Raw genomic sequence first — 24413 nt, 5'->3', positions numbered from 1 at the left:
ACTAGCCAAATTGACAAGCTCCAGGCCAAGGAGAGACCCTGTCTCAAAAAAAAAAAAAAAACAAAGGTGGACGGGTAGCCAGGCATGGTGGTACACGCCTTTGATCCCAGCACATTTCTACCATACCCTTCAAGGCTCAGGGACCATTCAAGACATAAAGTGACAGTTGCATTCATGACCCCACAGTGGCTATTACCTGCATAATATTAGAATATTAGCCCATCAACATGTAGCCAAGAATAATAGATGGAGGGCTGTGCGTGGTGTCACACACCTTCAATCCCAGCACTTGGGAGGCAGAGGTAGGAGGATGCTGTGAGTTCAAGGCCAGCCTGAGGCTATGTAGGGAATTCCAGGTCAGCCTAGGCGCTACCTCAAAAAACCCAAAAGAAAAAAAGGAGGTGGGAATGGGGTTCCTGAGGAATGACACCCTCTGGCATTTACATGTATGTGCACACATATGTATGCACACCCTTCACATGCACCTGTGCACACACACATACATACACATGCCTGAAAGGAAGGAGGGAGAGAAAGACAGAAAGGAAAGAGAAGGATGAACAGAAGAATGAATGGAGGGAGGAAGGGAAGGAAGAACAGATCTGGTAGGAAAAGCCTAGAACCCTGCTTCTCTCCTTGGCACTCTGTACCCATCTTTTGGCCAATGGAAACTGAGTAGACAGGGTCCACAGCGGAACAGGTGACGGAAAGAACGTTAAGAGCCAAAGGAAGGGTAGGACTCCTTACAATGTGCTCCTCCAGACACAAAATGCCCTGGATATCCATGACTTCACAGTGCCTGACACTACCTACACAAGACCATCATAATAGGAGGAAAAGATGATGACATCAAAATAAAAGAGAGACTGATTGAGAGGGTGAAAGGGTATGATGGAAAGTTGAGTTGCAAAGGGGAAAGTGGGGGGAGGGAGGAAATTACCATGGGTTATTGTCTGTAATTATGGAGGTTGTTAATAAAAAAATAAAGGCCAGGCGTGGTGGCGCACACCTTTAATCCCAGCATTCGGGAGGCAGAGGTAGGAGGATCGCCATGAGTTCGAGGCCACCCTGAGACTCCATAGTGAATTCCAGGTCAGCCTGGGCCAGAGCGAGAAAAAAATTAATTAATTTAAAAAGAAAAGAAAAGTGAGCATTATCCATCTGCATTCTCATCCCCCTGAGCTAGGAGAGAATTGCTAAGCGGGGTCGGAAACTTGTGGACTATGACAGTGCCCGACACCACCTGGAGGCCTTGCAGAATGCTAAGAAGAAAGATGAGGTCAAGATTGCCAAGGTAAGAGGAAACAAGTGGTCAGATCGTCGTGCTCTCCCTTCCCTGCCCCTTGGCAGGTGGTGCCAGGAATGGTCTATTAAGCATCCTATGTCTTGAAGGCAATCCAGTGTCTCCTGACCTTGATGCTGTAAGGGTGGGCAAAATCGTGAGGTTGGGAGAGCCTGTGTCTGGGGAGAGGGTCTGGGGAAGGAGAGGAGAGGTGCGGCTCCAAATAGGCCTGGTGTCTGAAAACCCGCACCGGATAAAGGGGTCGGCCTCTTGCCTCTTGTCTGTTTTACCGCCCAGGCAGAGGAGGAGTTCAGCAAAGCCCAGACTGTGTTTGAAGATCTGAACCAGGAACTACTGGAGGACCTGCCTGTCCTTTATAATAGGTAATGATGGACATTCAAAGGGGGCCAGTGGAGGCTGAGGCCAACTGGCAAGCCAAATATGGCACCTCGTGGAAAGAGCGGGCCAAGAGTGGGCTGCAGCTTTCGCCTGCCACTGGCTTGCTGCGTGACAGGCGGCAAGTGCTTTACCTCCCTGGCCCTTGTTTTCTTGACCTGCCACGCGCAGATCACCATTCTCGTCCTGCCAGTCTTTCTGGGTTGGACGGTGAGGTGCTTCTTGGGTAGACGAGATCTTGTCAAGGCAAGGGCTGCGTCCTGTGTCCTGGGGGCTCTCGTTGCTCAAGAGTGCATCGTTTAACACCAGCTCAGTGCCCAAGCATCCCAAAGATGACCGTGGGATGATAATGAAGATGACAGCGGTCCAAGGAGAGGAAAGTGTTCCAGATTTGAATTCTTCACACTGGAAGAGAAATAGGAACCGAAGCTCTACTTCTATCTTATTTTCATTATACACAAGATGTTGTTTTGTTTTGGTTTGTTCTTTTTGAGGCAAGCCCAACAGACTAGCTTTTTTCCTTTTATGTGAGAGAGCGAGAGAGAGAACTGGCATGCCAGGGCCTCCAGACACTGCAATCAAACTCCAGACGTGTGCGCCCCCTAGTGCGCATGTACAGCCTTGCATGCGCACATCACTTTGTGTCTCTGGCTTACATGGGACTTGGAGAGTCAAACATGAGTCCTTAGGCTTTGCAGGCAAGTGTCTTAACTGCTAAGCCATCTCTCTAGCCCTTTTTCTCATTTTAAAAAATTTTTTTGTTTATTTTATTTATTTATTGGAGAGTGACAGACAGAGAGAGAAAGAGGCAGATAGATAGAGAGAACGGGCACGCCAGGGCCTCCAGCCACTGCAAACGAAACTCCAGACGCATGTGCCTCCTTGTGCATCTGGCTAACGTGGGTCCTGGGGAATCGAGCCTTGAACCGGAGTCCTTAGGCTTCACAGGCAAGAGCTTAATCGCTAAGCCATCTCTCCAGCCCCTTTTTTCTCATTTTTAAGGTAGGGTCTCACTCTAGCATAGACTGACCTGGAACTAACTCTGTAGTCCTAGATTGACCCTGAACTCACAAAGATCCTCCTACCTCTGCCTTCAAAGTGCTGGGATTAAAGGTGTGTTCCACCATGCCTGGCCAGAGTATATCTGATACAGTTGTATTAAGGGCAATCATATTACTTAACATTTGTTGACATGTAGCCTTTTTTGAAATAAGGGTTGTCTATGCAGCCTAGGCCAGCCTTATACTTTTGATTTTATTTATTTATTTAATTTACTTAATGATTCATTTTGGTTTTTTGGAGTAGGGTTTCACTCTAGCCCAGGCTGACCTGGAATTCACTATGTAGTCTCAGGGTGGCCTCGAACTCACAGTGACCTCCTACCTCTGCCTCCCAAGTGCTAGGATTAAAGGTGTGCACCACCACACCCGGTATACTTTTGATTTTAGTACCTCAACCTCCCAAGTGCCAGAACCACAAGTGGGCTCCACTGTCATTTTAATGACACATATTATGAAGGAATACAGAACTCCTAATTTAAATAGAATGGAAACTTACCCAGTTTCATTTCCCTGATTCATTAATAGAAGATTTGCATTAAGATACATAAAGACATAGAAGTCCTGTGTTGCATAAAGAGAGCAAATAACTACTTATGATGGTAATTATAATTATAGGGCCTTCTGTCTTTATAGTCCTTTAAAAATCTTCCAGGTGCTTTCATGTCTCCTTTAACACTGCAAGATCCCAAATCAGATAACTTTGTCAAACTAGAGATCTGTTAAATTTTGGTGCCTACCCTCAAGTCAGATGTACTCCTGGCCCAGCTATAATGAAAACAGATTCCAGAACATCCGAGTCTGGGATATGGGACGCCTCTCTGTAAGAAGCCTGGTAGTGGCTAGTGCTGGCGTAAGCTCCTTCCTTGTACTTGAAACAAAGGCCTCCTTGCTGTCCCTTACCTTTCATGGCTGCTGTTTGTTTCCTAATAGTCGCATTGGCTGTTATGTGACCATCTTCCAGAACATTTCCAATCTGAGGGATGTATTCTACAGGGAGATGAGCAAGGTGAGAAACATCTGGTCAATTGTGACTCCTAGGTGGGTTTTTCTACTACATACAAGCCCTCATTGCCTTTCTTTAGCTGTTTAAATTGGTTTTTTGGTGTTTTTTTTTTTTTTTGCCAATTTTCTTTTCTTTATTTCTTCTTCTTCTTTTTAAATCGGTTTTTATCTTACAATGAACCAGCAGCCCTTGATTGATTGTACTGAACTGTATTGAAGTGCCCATGCACAAGGTCAGAGAGGCTCTCCATCTCCTTACCTGAGTAAGAGGAATGGAGCTCATGAATGAAGAGATTAGGCCTATGGGAGGAGCAGCTGAAATGGCACTATGATGTGAAGCCTCAATTGTGGGAGAGTGGGGAGGGAAGGGTTTAAGCACAAGTCAGTTTTTTAGGTGCCCGTCTTGAATGGGACCAGTCACTTCAGCAACAGGCAGCCCCAAAACATGACTTCATAAGGTCGTTTTAACTTTGAGATTACGAGATTCTTTGCTGCTACAATATTATACTCATGATACTCATGTACAGCCACACATACGCCTTGCCACAGTTTCTTACGATTTGCATAGTTAAGAGGAGTTTTCATGCTGGGGGTGGTGGCGCACGCCTTTAATCCTTGCACTTGGCAGGCAGAGGTAGGTGGATCGCCATGAGTTCGAGGCCACCCTGAGACTACATAGTGAACTCCAGGTCAGCCTAGGCTGGAGTGAGACCCTGCCTAGAAAAATATAAAGTAAAAAAAAGAGGAGTTTTCATACCCTGGAGAAAAGCCAGAACCTCCAGTCAAATTATTATGGACCCTGTCTTGAGAAAGCTGCCAGCCTCATGGTGAAAGAGAGCTTTAGGACACAAAGAAACAAGGACGTGACTGCGGAGATCGTTGGGCGGGTACCAGTACCGCTGCACAAGCATGACAAGCTGAGTTCGGTCCCCAGAACCCAGATAGTAAAAGGTCAGGTGTGGGGACTCGCTTGCAAAACCTACCAACCCAGAGTCAATTCCCTAGCACCCATATAAAGCAAGATGCACGCAGGGGTACATGCATCTGGAATTCACTTGAGGCATCAAGAGACCTCGGTATGCCCATGCCCACCCACATACACACACACAAATATATATATATATTTAAATCCAGGTGTGGCTGGGTATACATATAATCCCAGCACCAAGGGGTAAACAGACAGGAGGATCACTGGGTCATGCTGGTCAGTCAGTCTAATCAGAAAAACAGCATGAGCTTTGTTGGGATTCATTGAGAGACCAAACAAATACTGATGGCCGGGCGTGGTGGCGCACGCCTTTAATCCCAGCAGAGGTAGGAGGATCCCTGTGAGCTCAAGGCCACCCTGAGACTACATAGTGAATTCCAGGTCAGCCTGAGCTAGAGTGAGACCCTACCTTGAAAAACCAAAAAAAAAAAAGAAAAAGAAAAAAAGAAGAACTCTGATGGAGGAGGGTACCTGACATCTTCCTCTGGCCATCACGTGTGCAGGGGTGCACACATCTGCACACAAACATACATCTCACACACACACACACACACACACACACACACATACACACACTTTGAGAAAACAGTCAAGGGGCTGGAAAGAATGATTAGCAGTTAAGGTGCCTGCCTGCAAAGCCTAAGGACCCAGATTCGATCCCCCAGGTCCAACGTAAGCCAGTTGCACATGATGGTGCAAGCCTCTGGAGTTTGTTTTCATTGGCTAGAGGCCCTGGCGTGCCCTTCTCCCTCCACCCCACCCCCGTCTCCAGTAAATAAATAAATAATAAAAGTCTTCAAAAAGAAAAGAAAAAAAGCAAGGAGGAAGTGTTATAGAGTGGGCCGGCTCCTGCATGGCAGTGTTAGAGATGGAAGGGTGAGGCTTTGGGAAGCTGTGTGGTAAAGAAGGTGGTCGTGGGCTTCCATTTGGCTAACATCCCGTCCTCTCTCCTAGCTGAACCACAACCTATATGAAGTGATGAGCAAGCTGGAGAAGCAGCATTCCAACAAGGTCTTCGTGGTGAAGGGCCTGTCGAGGTGAGCACAGTCTGGGACTCTTCCGCTTCCTCTGACCTGTGTGTAGACAGGGTCAACATGCTGACGTCCAGTCCCAGGCCCGGGCCTCACTTTTGTGGTCAGTCCTCATGCTGTTTGCTCTAGGCCCCTATATAAATAATCTTCCTTGACATCAAACATTTCAGACAGAACTAAAGGTATGAAGAATAATACACGGAGTCATACACCTACCACCCAAACTTAAATCAGCTACCTGGCTGTTAGCAGTTAAGGCACTTGCCTTCAAAGCCTAAGGACCCAGGTTCGATTCCCCAGAACCCATGTAGAGCCAGATGCACAAAGTGGCACATACGTCTGAAGTTCATTTGCAGTGAGTCCAGGCCCTGGCATGCCCATTCTTTCTCTCTTTAATAAATAAATAAAAAGAAAAGAAAAAGAAATCAACTACTGTAGCTCATGCCTGTAATCCCAGCTCTTCAGAATCTAGGCAGGATTGCTATAAACTTGAGGCCAGCCTGGGCTACATGAGTTCTCATCTGGCTTAGGCTACAGAGCAAGACCCTACCTCTTAAAAAAAAAAAAAAAAAAAAAAGCTAGACATGGTGCACGCCTTTAATCCCAAGAGGCAGAGGAAGGAGGATCACTGTGAGTTCAGTGCCACCCTGAGACTACAGAGTGAATTCCAAGTCAGCCTGGGCTAGACTGAGACCCTACGGTGGAAAAACAAAAAACAAACAAACAAAAAAAGGAAACATAATTGAAACTCCCAGTGTTCCTTTCTCCTTCAGCTGTCCCTATTTGCACCAAAGATGATTGCTATGTTAAACTTAGTATTTGCTATTTGTATGCATGTCTTTTTACTTTTATTTCATGTATATATATTCACATACATAAAAATACTGTTTTTTTTTTAAATTTTTTTCTTTTTGTTTCTTCGAGGTAGTGTCTCGCTCTATTTGCCCAGGCTGACCTGGAATTCACTATGTACTATCAGGGTGGCCTGGAACTCATGGTGATCCTCCTGCCTCAGCCTCCAGCATGCTGTGATTAAAGGCATGCACCACCAAGCCTGACTACCTGGGATAGTTTTTTGTTTGTTTGTTTGTTTTTTGGTTTTCCAAGATAGGGTTTCACTCTAGCTCAAGCTGGCCTGTGGAACTCACTATGTAGTCTCAGGGTGGCCTCGAACTCACTACTCACTGTGATCCTCCTACCTCTGCCTCCTGAGTGCTGGGATTAAAGGTGTGTGCCACCAAGCCCGGCTACATTACATAGTTTTTAAAAGAAGTTTATTTAGGCTGGGAAGATGGCTAGTGGTTAAAGGTGCTTGCTTAAAAAGGCCAGGTTCAGCCAGGCGTGGTGGCGCACGCCTTTAATCCCAGCACTCGGGAGGCAGAGGTAGGAGAATCGCTGTGAGTTCCAGGCCATCCTGAGACTGCAGAGTTAATTCCAGGTCAGCCCTGGACCAGAGTGAGACCCTACCTTGAAAAACCAAAAAAAAAAAAAGGCCAGGTTCAATTCCCCAGGTATACCCATATACCAGAGGCAAAAAGTCATGCAAGCATCCTGGTGTTCATTTGTAGCAGTATCATTCTTAATTGCTCTATTCTCCGTGTGTGCATGATAAAGACTTGGGCTATCTGGTTCTGAATCCAAATGCTTTCTTTTTTAGCAACAGCAGGCGCTCTTTGGTCATCTCTTCCCCAGTTCGAACCCCCTCTTTGGTCTCCAGCCCACCGACCTCGCCCTCCAGTCCCGCTGGGCTCTCCCCAACTGCACTCTCTGCGACCAGCGAGAGTGAATCTGAGGCCACCCCGGGGGATGAGTCTGAGGTCAAAGCCAAGTCTCTACAAGACGGGGAATCGGAGGGGTCCCCCGAAGCCAGCTCCTCTGAGGAGGAAGAGCCAGAGGAGCAAGAGCCTGGGCCAGCCTGCAACGGCCCAGTCCAGGCGCCGCCTTCCCCCACCGAGGGGTCCAGGCCTCAGGAGGGAGTTCTGCAGAGCTCCCCGGTGCCATCACCCAGGGGGGCCCTGACCCCTTCAGAGCAGCCATCCTCCTCCTTCCCAGAGGTAGTCCTCCGCCCCCGCACCGCAAGTGAGGGAGCTGAACAGCCCAAGAAGGGAGCCTCCATCCAGAGGAGCTCAGCACCCCCTGGCCGGCCTCCTCCACCCAAAGGCCCTCCGAGCCCCAAGCCTTGCTCAGGGAATGAGTCCTGCAGCCCTCCACCCTCTGGCGGGGCTCCAGTCCCCAATTCAGGGGCCTCCTCAGAAGCTTTTCCCAATGCAGAAGCCCCAGAGAAGCCTCTGAGAACCCCTGAGGTCAGGGAGAAGGAGGGCACCCACAGCCTTAGCCCAGAAGACCTTTGCACTTCCCCCGCCTTGAGCACCTCCCAGGTAAGTGGGGGTTTCATAGGGTCTTTTTTTCTCTTCTCATATAACCTGGCTGGCAACTTGCTAGATAGACCAGGCTGGCTTTGAACTCTGGCAAGTCTCCTGCTTCTGCCCTCTGAGCAATAGGCTACACCACTTCCCACTGCTGGTTGAGTCTATTCCATTTCTTAAATTGATTTATTTATTTTTACTTTATGAGAGAGAGAAAATTGGCGCACCAGGGCCTCTAGCCACTGCAATTGAACTCCAGATGCATGTGCCACCTTGTATACATGTACGACCTTATGCATTTGGCTTACTTGGGTCCTGGGGAATTGAACCTGGGTCTCTAAGCTTTTCAAACAAGCACTTTAGCCGCTAAGCCATCTCTCCAGCACCCCCCTGCTTTTTTTTTTTTTTTTTTTTTCCAGTTAGGGTCTGTCTCTAACTCAGGCTGACCTGGAATTTACTATGTAGTCTCAGAATGGCCTCAGAACTCTCTTTCTTTCTTTTTTGGTTTTTTGAGGTAGGGTTTCACTCTAGCCCAGGCTGACCTGGAATTCACTATGTAATCTCAGGACAGCCTTGAACTCAGGCAGTCCTCCTACCTCTGCCTCCTGAGTGCCAGGATCAAATGTGTGCACCACCACATCTGGCTTCGGTTTTTTATTTTTTGTTTTCATTTTTTTTTTTAAATGAGGTTGGGAAAGGGTCTCTCCTAAGTTCATCATACTTGACTATGGTAAATAGGCCCAAGAAAAATGGCAGCAGATGGGCTGGAGAGATGGCTTAGCGGTTAAGCGCTTGCCTATGAAGCCTAAGGACCCGGTTCGAGGCTCAGTTCCCCAGGTCCCACGTTAGCCAGATGCTCAAGGGTGCGCACGCGTCTGGAGTTCGTTTGCAGAGGCTGGAAGCCCTGGGGCGCCCATTCTCTCTCTCTCCCTCTATCTGTCTTTCTCTCTGTGTCTGTCGCTATCAAATAAATAAATAAATAAAATTTAAAAAAAAATGGCAGCAGATGTTCAGGGTTTATCTTCTTTGATGAGAAGGTCTTGAAAGCAGGAACTCTGAGAACATAAAGGAAAAGGGACAGTCTTTCAGTTTTTGAGACAGGTTTTTGCTGTGTAGCCATGGCTGGCCTGAAACTCACTATGTCGGTCAGGCTGGCCTCAGACTTATAATGGTTCTCTTGCTTCTCCCTCCCAAATGCTGGTGTGACAGGCATGTGCCATCATGCCTGACAGGGATGGCCTTGTGAAAGGTGAGAATAATTGAGGCTCCCACTGAAATGAGGCACATTCTGTAAGGGGCCTGGAAGTGAAGCTTTGCTGTATTCTAATTGTGTGGAAAAGTTACGTAGAAGATAGACCTGACTTGCTCTTTGAGAAGTTCTACACACAAAGATTTTTTTTTTTCAAAAAGGTAAATGTCTTAGCTGGGCATGGTGACTTTAATCCCAGCACTTGGGAGGCAGAGGTAGGAGGATCGCCAAGAGTTTGAGGCCACCCTGAAACTACATAGTGAATTCCAGGTCAGCCTGGGTTACCTTTGGGAAACAAAAAGGTACATTTCTTAAATTTCCAAATCAGTAGAAGAATTAGCTCTTTAAAAAGTAGGGCTGGAGAGATGGCCTAGTGGTTAAGGCACATGCCTGTGAAGCCTAAGGATCCAGGTTCGATTCTCCAGGTCCCTCATAAGCCAGATGCACATTGGTAGTGCATGTGTCTGGAGTTCATTTGCAGTGGCTAGAGGCCTTGGTGTGCCCATTCTCCCTCTCTCTGTCTCTAATAAATAATAATAATAATAAAAAGTAGAATGGTGGGTTGGAGAGATGGTTTAATGGTTAAGGCACTTGCCTGTGAAGCCTAAGAACCCACGCTGTATTCCCCAGGACCCACGTAAGCCAGATGCACAAGGTGGCACATGCATCTGTAGCTCATTTGCAGTGGCTAGAGGACCTGGTGCCTCTTTCTCTTTCACTCTCTCTCAAATAAAAACCAATTTTTTTATCATAGGTTATTTTTTATTCAAAACATGTTAGTCTTTTAAAATTTCTTTTTTTTAAATTTTTAATTTTTATTAACATTTTCCATGATTATAAAATATATCCCATGGTAATTCCCTCCCTCCCCACCCCCACACTTTCCCCTTTGAAATTCCATTCTCAATCATATTACCTCCCCATTACAATCATTGTAATTACATATATACAATATCAACGTATTAAGTATCCTCCTCCCTTCCTTTCTCTACCCTGTATGTCTCCTTTTTAACTTACTGGCCTCTGCTACTAAGTATTTTCAATCCCACGCAGAAGCCCAGTCATCTGTAGCTAGTATCCACATATGAGGGAGAACATGTGGCACTTGGCTTTCTGGGCCTGGGTTACCTCACTTAGTATAATACTTTCCAGGTCCATTCATTTTTCTGCAAATTTCATAAATTCATTTTTCTTTACCACTGAGTAGAACTCCATTGTATAAATGTGCCACATCTTCATTATCCACTCATCTGTTGAGGGACATCTAGGCAGGTTCCATTTCCCAGCTATTATAAATTGAGCAGCAATAAACATGGTTGAGCATGTACTTCTAAGGAAATGAGATGAGTCCTTTGGATATATGCCTAGGAGTGCTATAGCTGGGTCATATGGTAGATCAATCTTTAGCTGAAAAACCAAATTTTTTTAAAAAGCTGATTATGTCCATGCATGCCTATAACTCCAGTCTTGTGGGGAGCAAAAACCTGAGACTCAATAAGGCTCACTGGTCAGCTAGTCTTACTAAAATTGGCAGCTCTGGGTTCAGTGAGAGATTCCATCTCAAGGAAACCAGAAGACACCCAATGTTCTCCTCCAACCTCTACTCATGAGCACACATGGGTATGCGTATCTGCATATCTGCACACATACTACATACACATGTGCATAAAAAAAGGAATGAGGACTGGGCGCGGTAGTGCATGCCTTTAATCCCAACACTCGAGACTACAGAGAGAATTCCAGGTCAGCCTGAGCTAGAGTGAGACCCTACCTCAAAAAAAAAAAAAAAAAAAGGAATGAGGGAGCTGGAGAGATGGCTTAATGGTTAAGCACTTGCCTCTGAAGCCTGAGGACCCAGTCCAAGGCTCAATTCCCCAGGATGCATGTTAGCCAGATGCACAAGGGGGCGCACGCATCTGGTGTCCGTTTGCAGCCCTGCCACACCCATCCTCTCTCTCTCTCTCTTTCTCTGCCACTCTCAAATAAATAAATAAAAACAAACAAACAAACAGAAAAAGGAATGAGGGCTAGAGAGATGGCTTAGCAGTTAAGGTGCTTGTGAAGCCTAATGTCTGCCCCTTCCTCTCTCCCTCCCTCCCATGCTCACACATGCTTGGAATCCCAGTGCATTCAGGAGGCAGAGGTATGAGGCCAGCCTTGGACTACAGAGTGAGTTCCAGATCAGCCTGGGCTAGAATGAGACCCTACCTGGGAAAAAAAAAAAAAAAAATGGACCCAGGCTGGAGAGAAGGCTTAGCAGTTAAGGTATTTGCCTACAAAGCCTACGGATCCAGATTTGATTCTCCAGGTCCCACGCGAGACAGATGCATAAGGTGGCACATGCATGTGAAGTTCATTTGCTGTGGTTAGAGGCCCTGGTCCACCCATTCTGTCTGTGTGTGTGTCTCAAATAAATAAAAATAAATATTTAAAAGAAGGATCCAGAGTCCAGGGCCAGCCTGGGTTATATAACAAAACCCTGCCTCAAAGAACAAATAAGCAGGGCTGGAGAGATTGCTTAGTGGTTAAACCACTCACCTGCAAAGCCTAAAGACCCAGGTTCAATTCCCCAGATCCCACCAGATGCACATGATGGTACATGCGTCCGGAGTTCATTTGCAGTGGATAGAGACCCTGGCATACCCATTCTCTCCCTCCCTCTCTCTCTCATAAAAAAGAAAATAAGCAAACAAAAAGTGGAGTGGAAGCTGGAGAGATGGTTTAGCAGTTAAGGTGTTTGCCAAAGGACCTCGGTTTGATTCCCCAGGACCCATGTAAGCCAGATGCAAAAGGTGGCAATGCATCTGGAGTTCGTTTGCAGTGGCTGGAGGCCCTGGCGTGCCCATTCTGTGTGTGTGAGTGTGTGTATCTGTCTGTCTGTCTGTCTGCCTCTTTTTCTCTCATGCTCTCTCAAATAAATATATTAATTAAATTAAAAAATAAAAAAAAGTAAGCCGGGCGTGGTGGCATACGCCTTTAATCCCAGCACCCATGAGGCAGAAGTAGGAGGATTGCCGTGAGTTCGAGGCCACTCTGAGACTTGATAGTGAATTCCAGGTAAGCCTGGGCTAGAGCAAGACCCTACCTCGAAAAACCAAAATTAATAAATAAATAAATAAAAGTAGAGTGGAAAAAATTAAGAAAAAGGAAATTAAGGAAAAGGAGAGCTTAAAGGACTAACAAAAAACATTAGCCAGGTGTGGTGGCACATACCTTTAATGCCAGCACTCGGGAAGCAAAGGTGGCAGGATCCCTGTGAGTTTGAGGGCACCCTGAGACTCATAGCAAATTCCAGGTCAAACTGGGCTAGAGTGAGACCCTACCTCAAAAAATGAAAAAAAAAAAAAAAAAAAAAAAAACAAGGATGGGTCACCTTGAAAAAACTTAATTCTTCCCCGATGTTAAGAGGTAAGGATATATGATTTGTGGTCAGGTGTATGGTAGAGAGAGGGTTATGGTGAGATGCCTGACCAGATGGCACCAAACTAGTTTGAAAGTGGCCAGTAGGGGTTGGAAGACTCCACAGACACATACACAACAGCATGTCACATAATCACAGGGTGTGGGTCTCACTCTAGCCCAGGCTGACCTGGAACTCACTCTAGTCTCAGGCTGGCCTTGTACTCACAGCGACCCTCCCGAGTGCTGAGATCAAAGATGTGCGCCACCACACCTGGCTCATGCCTGGTTTTCATCTGCAAAAGAGCACAAAGGAACGCCTCCCCTAATACTTCAGCTCGGGGAAGCAGCACCCCATATTTGTCTTTTTATTACTCATGAGCCTTCAGAAGCAGGAGGCATAGAAGACCCTCCATGCCAAGAGGCTGGGACACTTGTCTTTGTAGGAGCAAGGCCTTCAAAGTCATGACTCTTTGGATCCAGCAAAGAACATCACTGTACCTGAGCCTCAAGAACAGGTAAGGAGCTGGGCGTGGTGGCGCACGCCTTTAATCCCAGCACTCGTGAGGCAGAGGTAGGAGGATCACTGTGAGTTCAAGGCCACCCTGAGACTCCATAGTGAATTCCAGGTCAGCCAAGGCTAGGGTGAGACCCTACCTCAAAAAACCAAAAAAAAAAAAAACCCACACACACAAAAAAACGAAGAGGTAAGGAGGGGCTGCAGAGATGGACTGGCCGTTGAGGCGCTTGCCTGCTAAGCCAAGTGAGCATTTCAGCTTTGATTCCCCGGGACTCATGTAGTGCCAGGTGCACAGCAGCACATGCCTCTGGTATTCATTTGCAAATAAGTAAATAAAAATATGTTAAAGGGCTGGAGAGATTGCTTAGTGGTTAAGGCACTTACCTGCAGAGCCAAAGGACCCAGGTTCGATTCCCCAGGACCCGTGTAAGCCAGATGCACAAGGTGGTGCATGCATGTGTCTGGAGTTTGTTTGCAGTGGCTAGAGGCCCTGGTACACCCATATTCTCCCTCTCTCTCTCTCTCTCTCCCGCTTTCCCTCTCTCAAATAAAAAGAAATTTTAAAAAATTAAAAATAAAAAAAGAAGCCAAGCACGGTGGCGCACGTCTTTAATCCCAGCACTCGGGAGGCAGAGGTAGGAGGATCACCATGAGTTCAAGGCCAGCCTGAGACTATATAGTGAGTTCCAGGTCAGCCTGGGCTAGAGTGAGACCCTACCTCGAAAAAAACAAAAAAGAAAGAGATGGGGTAGACTGCATAAACCAGGTGTGGTGACTCACATCTGTAATCCCAGAACTCCACTCAGGAAGTGAGACATTCCGGTGTCTCTGTGCCCATTCCCAACACAGCCTACAACTAATCTTATCTCCTGAATACTGATTCAGCTGGGCCTGTGCTTACTTCAAAAAGAGCAAGGTTTTACAGATAGACAAGAACATATCTCATGCATATACTTACACATACAGTGTGGCACAAAAAACTCAGGATGGTGACATCAAACGGAACCAGGAGTTCGGTAAATACAAAACCACATTCCATAAGATAAATAGTAAGGGCAGGTCACAAAATTGGTTCCCGACTTTTGAACACCTGTTCTGTTAGCACACGGTGCCCATTTCTAAGAACAGGGCAGCTACAGAGGAGCAAGGTTCTCATTCTCCACAGAGGGCATGCGCAGTGCATGCAATTCTTCATACCTCTGGCAAGTCCTTCAGCTGCTAAGCCATCTCCCCAGCTCCCTGCGGCAACTCTGTGACCAGTTTCACATCAGTGCTCTCAGTAGAGGCCAGTGAAATGTCCCTGAATTACAGAATTCAAGAGAAAGAGGGTCGGGCGTGGTAGTGCGCGCCTTTAATCCCAGCACTCAATAGGCAGAGGTAGTAGGATCTCCGTGAGTTCAAGGCCACCCTGAGACTACATAGTGAATTCCAGATCAGCCTGAGCTAGAGTGAGACCCTACCTCAAAAAGAAAAACCAATAATAACAATAATAATAATAATAATAATAAAATAAAGAGGGAAAGAAGTTGAGCTTTGGGCTGGAGAGTTGGCTCAGCTGTTAAAGGTTCTTGCTTGCAAAGTCTGATGGCCCTAGGTTCAATTCCTCAGTTCCCACGTAAGCCACAGGCACAAAGTAGCACATGCATCAGGAGTTTGTTGGCAGTGGCAAGATGCCCTGGCACACCCATTCCATTCATTCTCTCTCTCTGCTTGCAAATAAATAATTTTTTAAAAAAAGCTTTGCAGGCAGGAGGGCTGCTTAGTGGTTAAGGCATTTGCTGCAAAGCCAAAGGACCCAGGTTAGATTCCCCAGGACCCGTAAAGTCAGCTGCACAAGGTGGTGCATGCATCTGGAGTTTATTTGCAGTGGCTAGAGGTCCTGGTGTGCCTATTCCCTTTCTCTTCTCTCCTTTATGCCTTTCTCTAATAAATTCATAAATATATATATATATTTTTTTTAGTTGAGCTTTTACACCCTCTCAAGTGGTTGGTGGGAGAGCAGAGCAGCACTTAATGCCATGTTGTTTACTTTGCAGGAATCTGCAAGTGAGAATGAGTAACTGCAGAAAGGACATTTCCCTCTCATCTCCCTAAAGAAGCAATCACTGCAACAGGCAGAAGCGCATGAGGGTCTCAGCAGTGTGAGTGCAGGCTGCCTCTGGAGACCTGGCGTTACTGGAGTCTACATTGCAGCCAGAGGGAGAGGAGGATGTCAGACTCAGGGGGTAATTTACTTAAGGCTTGAGCATTGTTACAATGAGGCTTTAAAGGCAGAGTTATGACGACGCTAAAAGGCAAAAGTACGTGTGGACTTACACTCGTCCACAGAGACACAGCCACACCTTCTCAGAGGGGGAGGGCGAAACACATCTGAACTGTCACTCCACTGGCGAGACTTACAGCCGAAAGAAGAGATTTTAAATAAAGTGTGATTATTTTTGACTAGGTGCAGATTCCTTGTTTGACACAGGGCGTTGCTCCTGCCCTGCACACTGTTTTCCACTTAGACAAGACAAGGTTATTGATTTTGCCCTAGGTTCAGAAAGTTTTAGTCATATCTCTGACCCCAGCTCACCCAACCTTCCTGGCTGGAGTTCTTTTGTGGTGTATCTCAACCCAGCCATGTTCCTGCATAAACAAGTCCTCTGGGAAATGGGAATATCCTTTAGAACTGTGTCTAGTGTCTCCAGTCTATTTCCAGTGGGCATAGGATTGTGAGGCAGACAGATTTAATGTGAGACCTCAAGTGATGCGACGGACACAAAGCACAGTAATGTAGTGGAAATGGCTCTAAACTGGGAGTCGGAAGTCCAAGTGCAAATGCTCTTCTACCCGACTCCCCCCTGCTTTGTCTTTGGTTCATTTTTATTTTTATTTATTTGAGAGAGAATGGGCACACCAGGCTCTCCAGCCGCTACAAATGAACTCCAGATGCACGCACCACTTTGTACATCTACATCTGGCTTATGTAGGTCCTGGAGAATTGATCCTGGGTTCTTTGGCTTTGCAGGCAAGTGCTTTAACCACTAAGCCATTTCTCCAACCTCCCCTCCCCCCTTTTTTTTGAAGAAGGGTCTTGCTGCAGCCCCAACTGACCTGGAATTCACTATATAATCTCAGGCCAGCCTCAAATTCACAGTGATCCTCCTACCTCTGCCTCCCAAGTGCTGGGATTAAAAGCATGTACCACCATGCCTGATCCTTTCTTCTTTTTTTAAATGCAAGAGAGAGTGAAAGCATGAGAGAGACAGAGAGAAAGAATCGGTGTGCCAGGGCCTCCGGCCACTGGATTCAAGCTCTAGATGTATGTGCCCCCTTGTGCGCATGTGTGACCTGGTGCGCTTGCATCACTGTGCGTCTGGGACCTGAAGTGTTGAACATGAGTCCTTAGGCTTCTCAGGCAAGTGCCGTAAGTGCTGAGCCATCTCTCCAGCCCTTTACTTCTTGTTGTTTTGTCTTTTGACACAGTCTCAAGCCCAGATTGGCCTTGAACTCCTTGATCCTCTTACCTCCAACTCTCAAGTCCAAGTGCTAGAATTCTCGGCATTCATGCCTTGAGATGAGCAATGAGGTGGTTAGCCATCAGTCATTCAGTGAGCATGTAGTAAGCACTTACTCTGGACCACGTACCCAGTATCGGTTTTAGGTACTAGAAAATCATAATGGGGGAAAAAAGTAACATTGTTTTTAAAATTTTTTTATGGGCTGGAGAGATGGCTTAACAGTTAAGGTGCTTGCCTGCAAAGCCAAAGGACCCAGGTTCAATTCCCCAGGACCCAATGTAAAGCCAGACACACAAGGAGGCACATGCATATGGAGTTCATTTGCACTGGTCAGGAGAGCCTGGTGCGCCCATTCTCTCTCTCTACTTGCCTCTCTCTCTCTCTAAAATAAGTTTAAAAAAAAAAATTTAAGTTATTTGCAAGCAGAAAGAGTGAGAGAGAAAATGGATGCTCCAGGTCTAGTCCATTACAAACAAATTCCAGGTGCATGTGCCACTTTGAACATCTGGCTCTATGTGGCTAGTGGGAATTGAAACTAGGCCATCAGGCCCTTCAAACAAATGTCTTCAACCAGTGATCCATCTCCCCAGCCCAGAAAGTAAGATCTTTAAAGCAGCCATGAAAATGCTGAGCAGCAAGCAGGATGGGGAGGAATTAATGATGGCTTGGACAAGGATGCATGATAAACTCTTAAGAGTTTTTATGTTCTTTGCTTAACCAGAGCAGAATTGATTTAATGAGTCATTAATGAGTCACACACATACTGTGGAAAACACTGACACAAAGATGTTTTGTGCCTCGGTGTGTTGGTTGTTTGAATATGTCTGGTGACAACAGAAACCAGTTGATCTGCTACACATTGTTGACTTGTATAGGAACTTCTATAGTAATACATCTTAGATTTTCATTCTTTTTTAAAAATACATTTATTGAGCCAGGTGTGGTAGGGTGGCGCATGCCTTTAATCCTAACACTTGGGAGGCAGAGGCAGAAGGATTGCCATGAGTTCAAGGCCACCCTGAGACTACATAGTGAATTCCAAGTCAGCCTGAGCTAGAGTGAGACCCTGCCTCAAAAAACAGAAACAAAATTATTTATTTGCAAACAGAGAGAGAATGGGCATGCTAGGGCCTCTAGCCACTGCAAAAAAAATTCCAAATACATAGGCCACTCTGTGCATCTGGCTTTACATGAGTACTGGGGAATTAAACCTGGGTCATTAGGCCTTGTAGGCAAGTGCCTTACCACTGAGCCATCTCTCCAGCCCAGATTTTCATTCTTTTTTTTTTTTTTTTTTGGTTGCTGTTGTTTATTTTTATGTATTTATTTGAGAGTGACAGAGAGAGAGAGTGAGAGAGAGAGAGAGAGAATGGGCACTCCAGGATTTCCAGCCACTGCAGAGGAACTCCAGATGCCCCCTTGTGCAGCTGGCTAACATGGGTCCTGGGGAATGGAGCTTCGAACTGGGGTCCTTAAGCTTCACAGGCAAGCGCTTAACCGCTAAGCCATCTCTCCAGCCCAGATTTCCATTCTTGATACATTTGAGTACGGAGGATTTTTAAGAATGTCAGTTACGGTCAGATCTAGTGAGAATCCAGTGAGGTTTTCCAATGGGTAAGATCAGGTTGGAGTTGATGACATATTCTCATACAACTTTCTTGGAATTCATTCTTTGTTTGTTTTTCTGGGTTTTTGAGGTAAGATCTCACTCTGGCCCAGGCTGACCTGGAATTCACTGTGTAGTCTCAGGGTGACCTTGAACTCACAGTGACCTTCCCGCCTCTGCCTCCTGAACGCTGGGATTAAAGGCGTGCGCCACCGCACCCGGCTTTGTTTTTTTTCTTTTTGCTTGTGTGCACGCGTGTATTGGTATGTGTGATGTATGCTTACCTGAAGTGGCAGGAACGGGACTGCGGGAAGAGCCCCATTGCTTTTCTGCCTGGTCTTGTTTTGAGTGGAAGCATGTTCTTATTGACTCTGAAGCCTGTAAGGCTCTGATGACTCTCGGGTCTCCCCCGGCTCCCCTGCAAGACTGGGGTTACAGGCTCACGTGGCCCCCTCAGCTGTTTGACATGGGATCTGGTGATTTGAACTTGGCCAATCTCAGGCCCTCATGCTTGCACAGAAAGTGTACTTAACTGCTGAATCATCTCTCCAGCACTCTTATTTTAAAATATTTATTTAGTTAAGAGAGAGAGAATGGACACACAAGGGCCTCCTGCCATTGCAAATGAAATGCAGATGCATGCACCATTCTGTGCCTCTGGGTCTATGTGGTCACTGTGAAATGGAACCCGGGCCATCAGGCTTTGCAAGCAAGAGCCTTTAACCTCTGAGCCCTCTCTCCAACCCCCCCCCCAGCATTCTTTTTATTTTATAAGAGATAAAGAGGCAGATACAAAGGGAGATCGATTGAGAGAGAGAGAGAGCACGCGAGGGCCTCTGGCCACTGCAAACACACTCCAGACGCATGTGCCACCTCATGCATCTGGCTTATGTGGGTCCTGGGGAATCAAACCTGGGTCCTTTGGCTTTAATCACTGTGACAGCTTTCCAGCCCTGAACATTAAAGTCTTAAGGAAATGTTCAAGGTTAAGCATACGAGACTAGAGTCTATCTGGTGGTATTGCTTCCTGAAATGGTAACTACAGGAGGAAACACGTTTATCTGGACTTTGGCTGCAAGCTACAACTGGCAGAATGAAGCAACAGAGGATATGCAGGAAGGACGGCAGACAGCACGCAGAAATGAAGAGCAGTCAGGCTGCAGGGCCGATGCGAACCAGCCCAGGGCTGTCTGCAGCTGGGGTGAGGATTGCTCCAGCCTCAGCCGAGGCCTCCGCCTGCTCCACGTCCTCTCCAGAGCCACGCTTCCTGGGGAAGAAGCTGCTGGCTCGGCTTGCCTGGTGCGCTCATCCTACAGCGACATAGGGGACTGTGATGGGCATTACTGAGGGCAGGGGATGGCACAACGTGCTCGTGTCTATAATGACGGGAAGAACACAAGCAGGAGTAGAAATTGTAGAACTTGGTGGTGAGGAGGGTCTTTTAGGATAAACAGCAATCACATATCACCATATTTATTATTGTTATTATTATTTTGGTTTTTTTTGAGGCAGGATTTCACTCTAGTCCAGGCTGACCTAGAATGCACTTTGTAGTATCAGGGTGGCCTCAAACTCATGGCGATCCTCCTACCTCTGCCTCCCAAGTGCTGGGATTAAAGGCGTGTCACCACGACCGGCTTCTTCTGATTTTTTTTTTGGGGGGTGGTTTCAAGGTGGGGTTTCAATGACCTGGAATTCACTATGTAGTTTCAGGGTGGGCCTTGAACTTAAAGGCGTGAACCTCCACACCCAGCATGTCCCCATATTTTTATTATTATTGTGGTAGTTTAGTGGGTAGGTACAGGCATCAAGGCTTAGCCAATTGTGACTTTATATTCAGGTTGTCGGGCATCAATGATGGCTTAAACTACAAAAAACAAACTCAAGCCGAGCATGGTGACACGTCTTTAATCCCAGTTCTCAGCAGAGGACTGCTATGAGTTCAAGGCCACCCCGAGACCACGTAGCGAGTGTCAGGTCACCTTGTGCTAAAGTGAGACTATATTTGGAAAAAACCCAAAACAAGCTCCTGGGGTCCTCTGCAAGCACTGGACACAAGGAGTGTGAGGTGCTTATAGGCTCTTCCAATAAATGTGTCCACACATGAACTGGAATTATGTGTTGATATCTAGGGGCCATTTCCCCCTTTATTTATTTTATTTTATTATTTTTTTTTTCAAGGTAGGGTCTCAGTCTAGCAGGCTGACCTGGAATTCACTATGTAGTCTCACAGTGACCTCCTACCTCTGCCTCTTGTGTGCTAGGATTAAAGGCGTGCACCACCATGTCCAGCTTCCCTGGTTTTTTTTGGTTTGTTTGTTTGTTTTGTTGTTGTTTGTTTTTGAGGCAAATCCAACAGACTGGCCTTTTTTTTTATGTGAGAGAGAGAAAGGGAGAGAGAAATGGCATGCCAGGGCCTCCAGCCACTGCAATCAAACTCCAGATGTGTGTGCCTCCTTGTGCGCATGTGCAACCTTGCACACTTGCATCACTGTGCATCTGGCTTACATGGGACTTGGAGAGTCAGACATGAGTATTTAGGCTTCGCAGGCAAGCGCCTTAACCACTAAGCCATCTTGCCAGCTCCCCGCACTTTGTTTTTACAATATATAATAACCGCCTAACCTTCTAGCAACGTTAGACGATGATAACTGTGTTGTTTTTTCATCAGTCAGGAAAATGCTCCCTTAATGTTCTCTAAGCCATTTCCTTTCTCTCTGGCGGGCTTGTGGCTGCACACAGTGGCCACTCCCAGGATGAGCAACCGGGCGCACACCCACAATGGCCAGGCCAGAGGTCTGGAGCGACAGCCCAGTTTCCTGGACCCAGACCCTTAGGAGCTACTTCTCTAAAACATAACCCTAGGGCCGAGGAAATGCCTCAGTAGGTAAAAAGAGTTTTCTATGCAAGTAGTGGGTGTTTGGGTCCCCAGAAGTTATAGTCTAAGCTTTCCTGCAGGGAGATGGAAGGTGGAGACAGGAGAATCTGTGGCTTGCAAGCCAGCTAGCCTGGAGTGTGCAGCAATGAACAACCAAAGAGCCCTGCCTCAGGCAAGGCAAAAGGCAAGAGTCAGGACACTACGCTGTCCTCTGACTTCCATGTATGTACCTCGCAGACAGACAGACACACATAAATCAGATCTGTTACTAAATAAAAGAAGGAAAGGAAAAGAAAGCTGAAGCCAAGCCTGGTGGCGCACGCCTTTAATCCCAGCACTCAAGAGGCAGAGGTAGGAGGATCACTGTGAGTTTGAGGGCAGCCTCAGACTTCATAGTGAATTCCAGGTGGGCTTGGGCTAGACTGAGACCCTACCTCAAAAAAAAAAAAAAAAAAAGTTCAAAAGCCAGGTGTGGTGCCACACTCCTTTACTCCCAGCACTCGGAAGGGAGGCAGAGGTAGGAGGATCACCTCACCGTGAGTTCAAGGCCAACCTGAGACTACAGAGTGAATTCGAGGTCAGCCTGAGCTAGAGTGAGACCCTACCTCGAAAAACACACCAAAAAAATAATAAAATGAATAAATTAAAATGAAATAAAGTTGGTCAGGAGAGATGGCATAGTGATTAAGGTGCTTGCCTGCCAAGCCTTAAGACCCGGGGTTTGATTCCCAGTACCCACATAAGCCAGATGCACAAGGTGGTTCAAGCTTCTGGGATTTGTTTGCAGTGGTTCAGACCCGGGCAGGCCCATTCTGTGTCTCTCTTTCATTCTCTCTCTGCCTCTTTCTCACAAATAAGTAAACATTAAGAGAAAAAGAAGAAAGAGAAAGAGAAGGAAAGTGTCCTTTACAGGTTATCTACACAGCAGTACTGAGGAGGAGGAGGGTGCATGCCCCCTGGGACAGGAGGGATTGTCAAAACATAAAAACTCTGCTTTTACTAGCTCTCTTGGAAAACTCTCCTCCTGTGGCGTTCAGATTCACTGCTGGGAGGAAGATGAGGGCCTAGGACAGCCGGGGGAGAGGCGGGGAACGCGGGCCCTCCCAATGCAAGGCCCTCTGCATTCTCACCATCAGGCTTTGCTGACCTTCTCCCCCCAGGCCGTGGGCCCTCATCAGGGAGTAAGCCAGAGCCGACCTGCAGGGAGTTAGGGTCTGATGAAGGAGAAAAGCAGTAACTGCTGCAACAGGGGCGCAGCTGGAGTGGGACATTTGCTGCTGTGAGCTTGGCAGAAGGCCCTCCCTTTCTGTGTGACCCTACTCGGCTCCAAGGAGGCAAGGAACATGGTGGGCAGTCTCAGCTGGGAACCGAAGCACTTGCCCTGATTTACAAAGTGGAAACATTCTCCAGGAAAAGGGCTAGGGCTTAGAAGAAGGCCATCTGGCAGCAGCACAGGACAGGGCGGAAAGCCAATGAACGAGGAGGTGCAGATGAGTATCTCCTTTCCTAACCCTGAGGTCCCTGGAGATCTGTTGACAAAAGGATGCCTGCTCGAGTTTCTGGAGCTTAGCATTTTATCTTTGGAGAAGGCTGGAGGCTCACCACCCCGCCCATAAGCATCTCAAGATAGGACCAGGTGCAGGTGCATTTTCCAGTCCCTGCCCACGGCAATCTAAGGCCAGCACTGATACACTGGGTGAGGCTGCAGAGGACCCTCCTTGGGTGCCGTAATCTCAGCATTCAGGGGCAAAGGCAAGGGACTGAAAATTGGAGGCTACTCCGTGCTGCAGAGAACTCTGGTAACGTGACATATCCAGGACAAAAAAAAGAGCATAATAGCCAGGCGTGGTGGCGCACACCTTTAATCTCAGTACTGGGGAGGCTGAGGCAGGAGGATTGCTATAAATTTGAGGCCTGCCTGGGACTACAGAGTTCTAGGTCAGCCTGGGCTAGCGCGAAACCTTACCTCAAAAAAAACAAAAAACAAAAAAAAAAAAAAACAATAAAATAAGAGGGCTGGAGAGATGAATTAGCAGTTTGCAAAGCCAAAGAATCCAAGTTCAGTTCCCCAATACCCACATAAAACCAGATGAACAAGGTGGCACATGCATCTGGTGTTTGTTTGCAGTGGCTAGAGGCACCCATTCTCTCTCTCTCTCTCTCAAATAAGTAAATAAAAATATATAAAAGCATTCAATCTCAGCACTTGGGAGGCAGAGGTAAAGCCAGTTTAGGACTACAGACTGAGTTCCAGAGTGAGACCTCACCTCAGAAAATAAATAAGTAAAATAAAATAAGCATAGTATACAACTGTTATAAAATTCCTGATTTTGCATGGTGCTGAACATGTGCATATTGGATCCAATTTTTCTGCAAGTTTATACGTTTGTTTGTTTGTTTGTTTGTTTTTTCCAGATTGAGTCTCACTCTAGCCCAAGCTGCCCTCAAAACTCACAGTGATTCTCCTACATTTGCCTTCTGAGTGCTGGGAGCAAAGGCATGCACTATCATTGGCCAGTTTTGCCTTTTAAAAGTATAAGTAGAACCAGGCATATATAATATACTGGAGAGGGGGCTGGCGAGATGGCTTAGCGGTTAAGCGCTTGCCTGTGAAGCCTAAGAACCCAGGTTCGAGGCTCAATTCCCCAGGACCCACGTTAGCAGTATGCACAAGGGGGCGCACGTGTCTGGAGTTCGTTTGCAGTGGCTGGAGGCCCCCCCAAGTGCCCATTCTCTTTCTCTCTCTCCCTCTCTCAAATAAATAAATAAAAAGCCCTATAATATACTGGAGAGATTCTTCAGTGGTTAAAGGCTCTTACTTGTAAAGCATGCTGGTCAGAGTTCAATTCCCCCATTCCTGTGTAAATTAGCCACACAAAGTGGCACATGCATCTGGAGTTTGTGTGCAGTGGCCAGAGGGCTTGGTGTGCCTATTTTCTTTCATTCTCCCTCATATTATATATGAGGAAAAACTTGAGGAAATTCTCAAGTTTATTTTTTTCTCCTCTGTTTTTATCAACTAATGGCTTAGGAATGAAAGCCATTTCATTCCTTCATGATTTTATTTATGGCTTCATTTTTCTAGTTATTATGGTTCTCATTCTTTCCCAGATGAACACCCCCAAATCGTCC

At 46.6% G+C, this 24413-nt stretch overlaps 1 protein-coding gene across 2 annotated transcripts in view; it reads left to right on the top strand.

The window, feature by feature from the left end:
* Positions 1-15739, top strand: part of Bin2 (bridging integrator 2) — a 47305-nt gene extending 31566 nt beyond the window's left edge. The window contains exons 6-12 of one of the 2 annotated variants that reach the window (XM_045152848.1): positions 1187-1294; positions 1580-1665; positions 3670-3745; positions 5684-5766; positions 7418-8138; positions 13221-13292; positions 15331-15739. In XM_045152848.1, the coding sequence (XP_045008783.1) occupies positions 1187-1294; positions 1580-1665; positions 3670-3745; positions 5684-5766; positions 7418-8138; positions 13221-13292; positions 15331-15354 (1170 nt within the window). In that variant the 3' untranslated portion in view covers positions 15355-15739. The remainder of the gene's footprint in view (positions 1-1186; positions 1295-1579; positions 1666-3669; positions 3746-5683; positions 5767-7417; positions 8139-13220; positions 13293-15330) is intronic. The other variant, XM_045152850.1, reaches the window with a different exon arrangement.
* Positions 15740-24413: the final 8674 nt, after the last annotated feature.

Source organism: Jaculus jaculus, chromosome 6 (genome assembly GCF_020740685.1).
Source record: "Jaculus jaculus isolate mJacJac1 chromosome 6, mJacJac1.mat.Y.cur, whole genome shotgun sequence".
NCBI classification, from domain to species: Eukaryota; Metazoa; Chordata; class Mammalia; order Rodentia; family Dipodidae; genus Jaculus; species Jaculus jaculus.
Note: the sequence above shows the minus strand (reverse complement) of the source record. Positions and strands in the feature narration are given on the sequence as shown.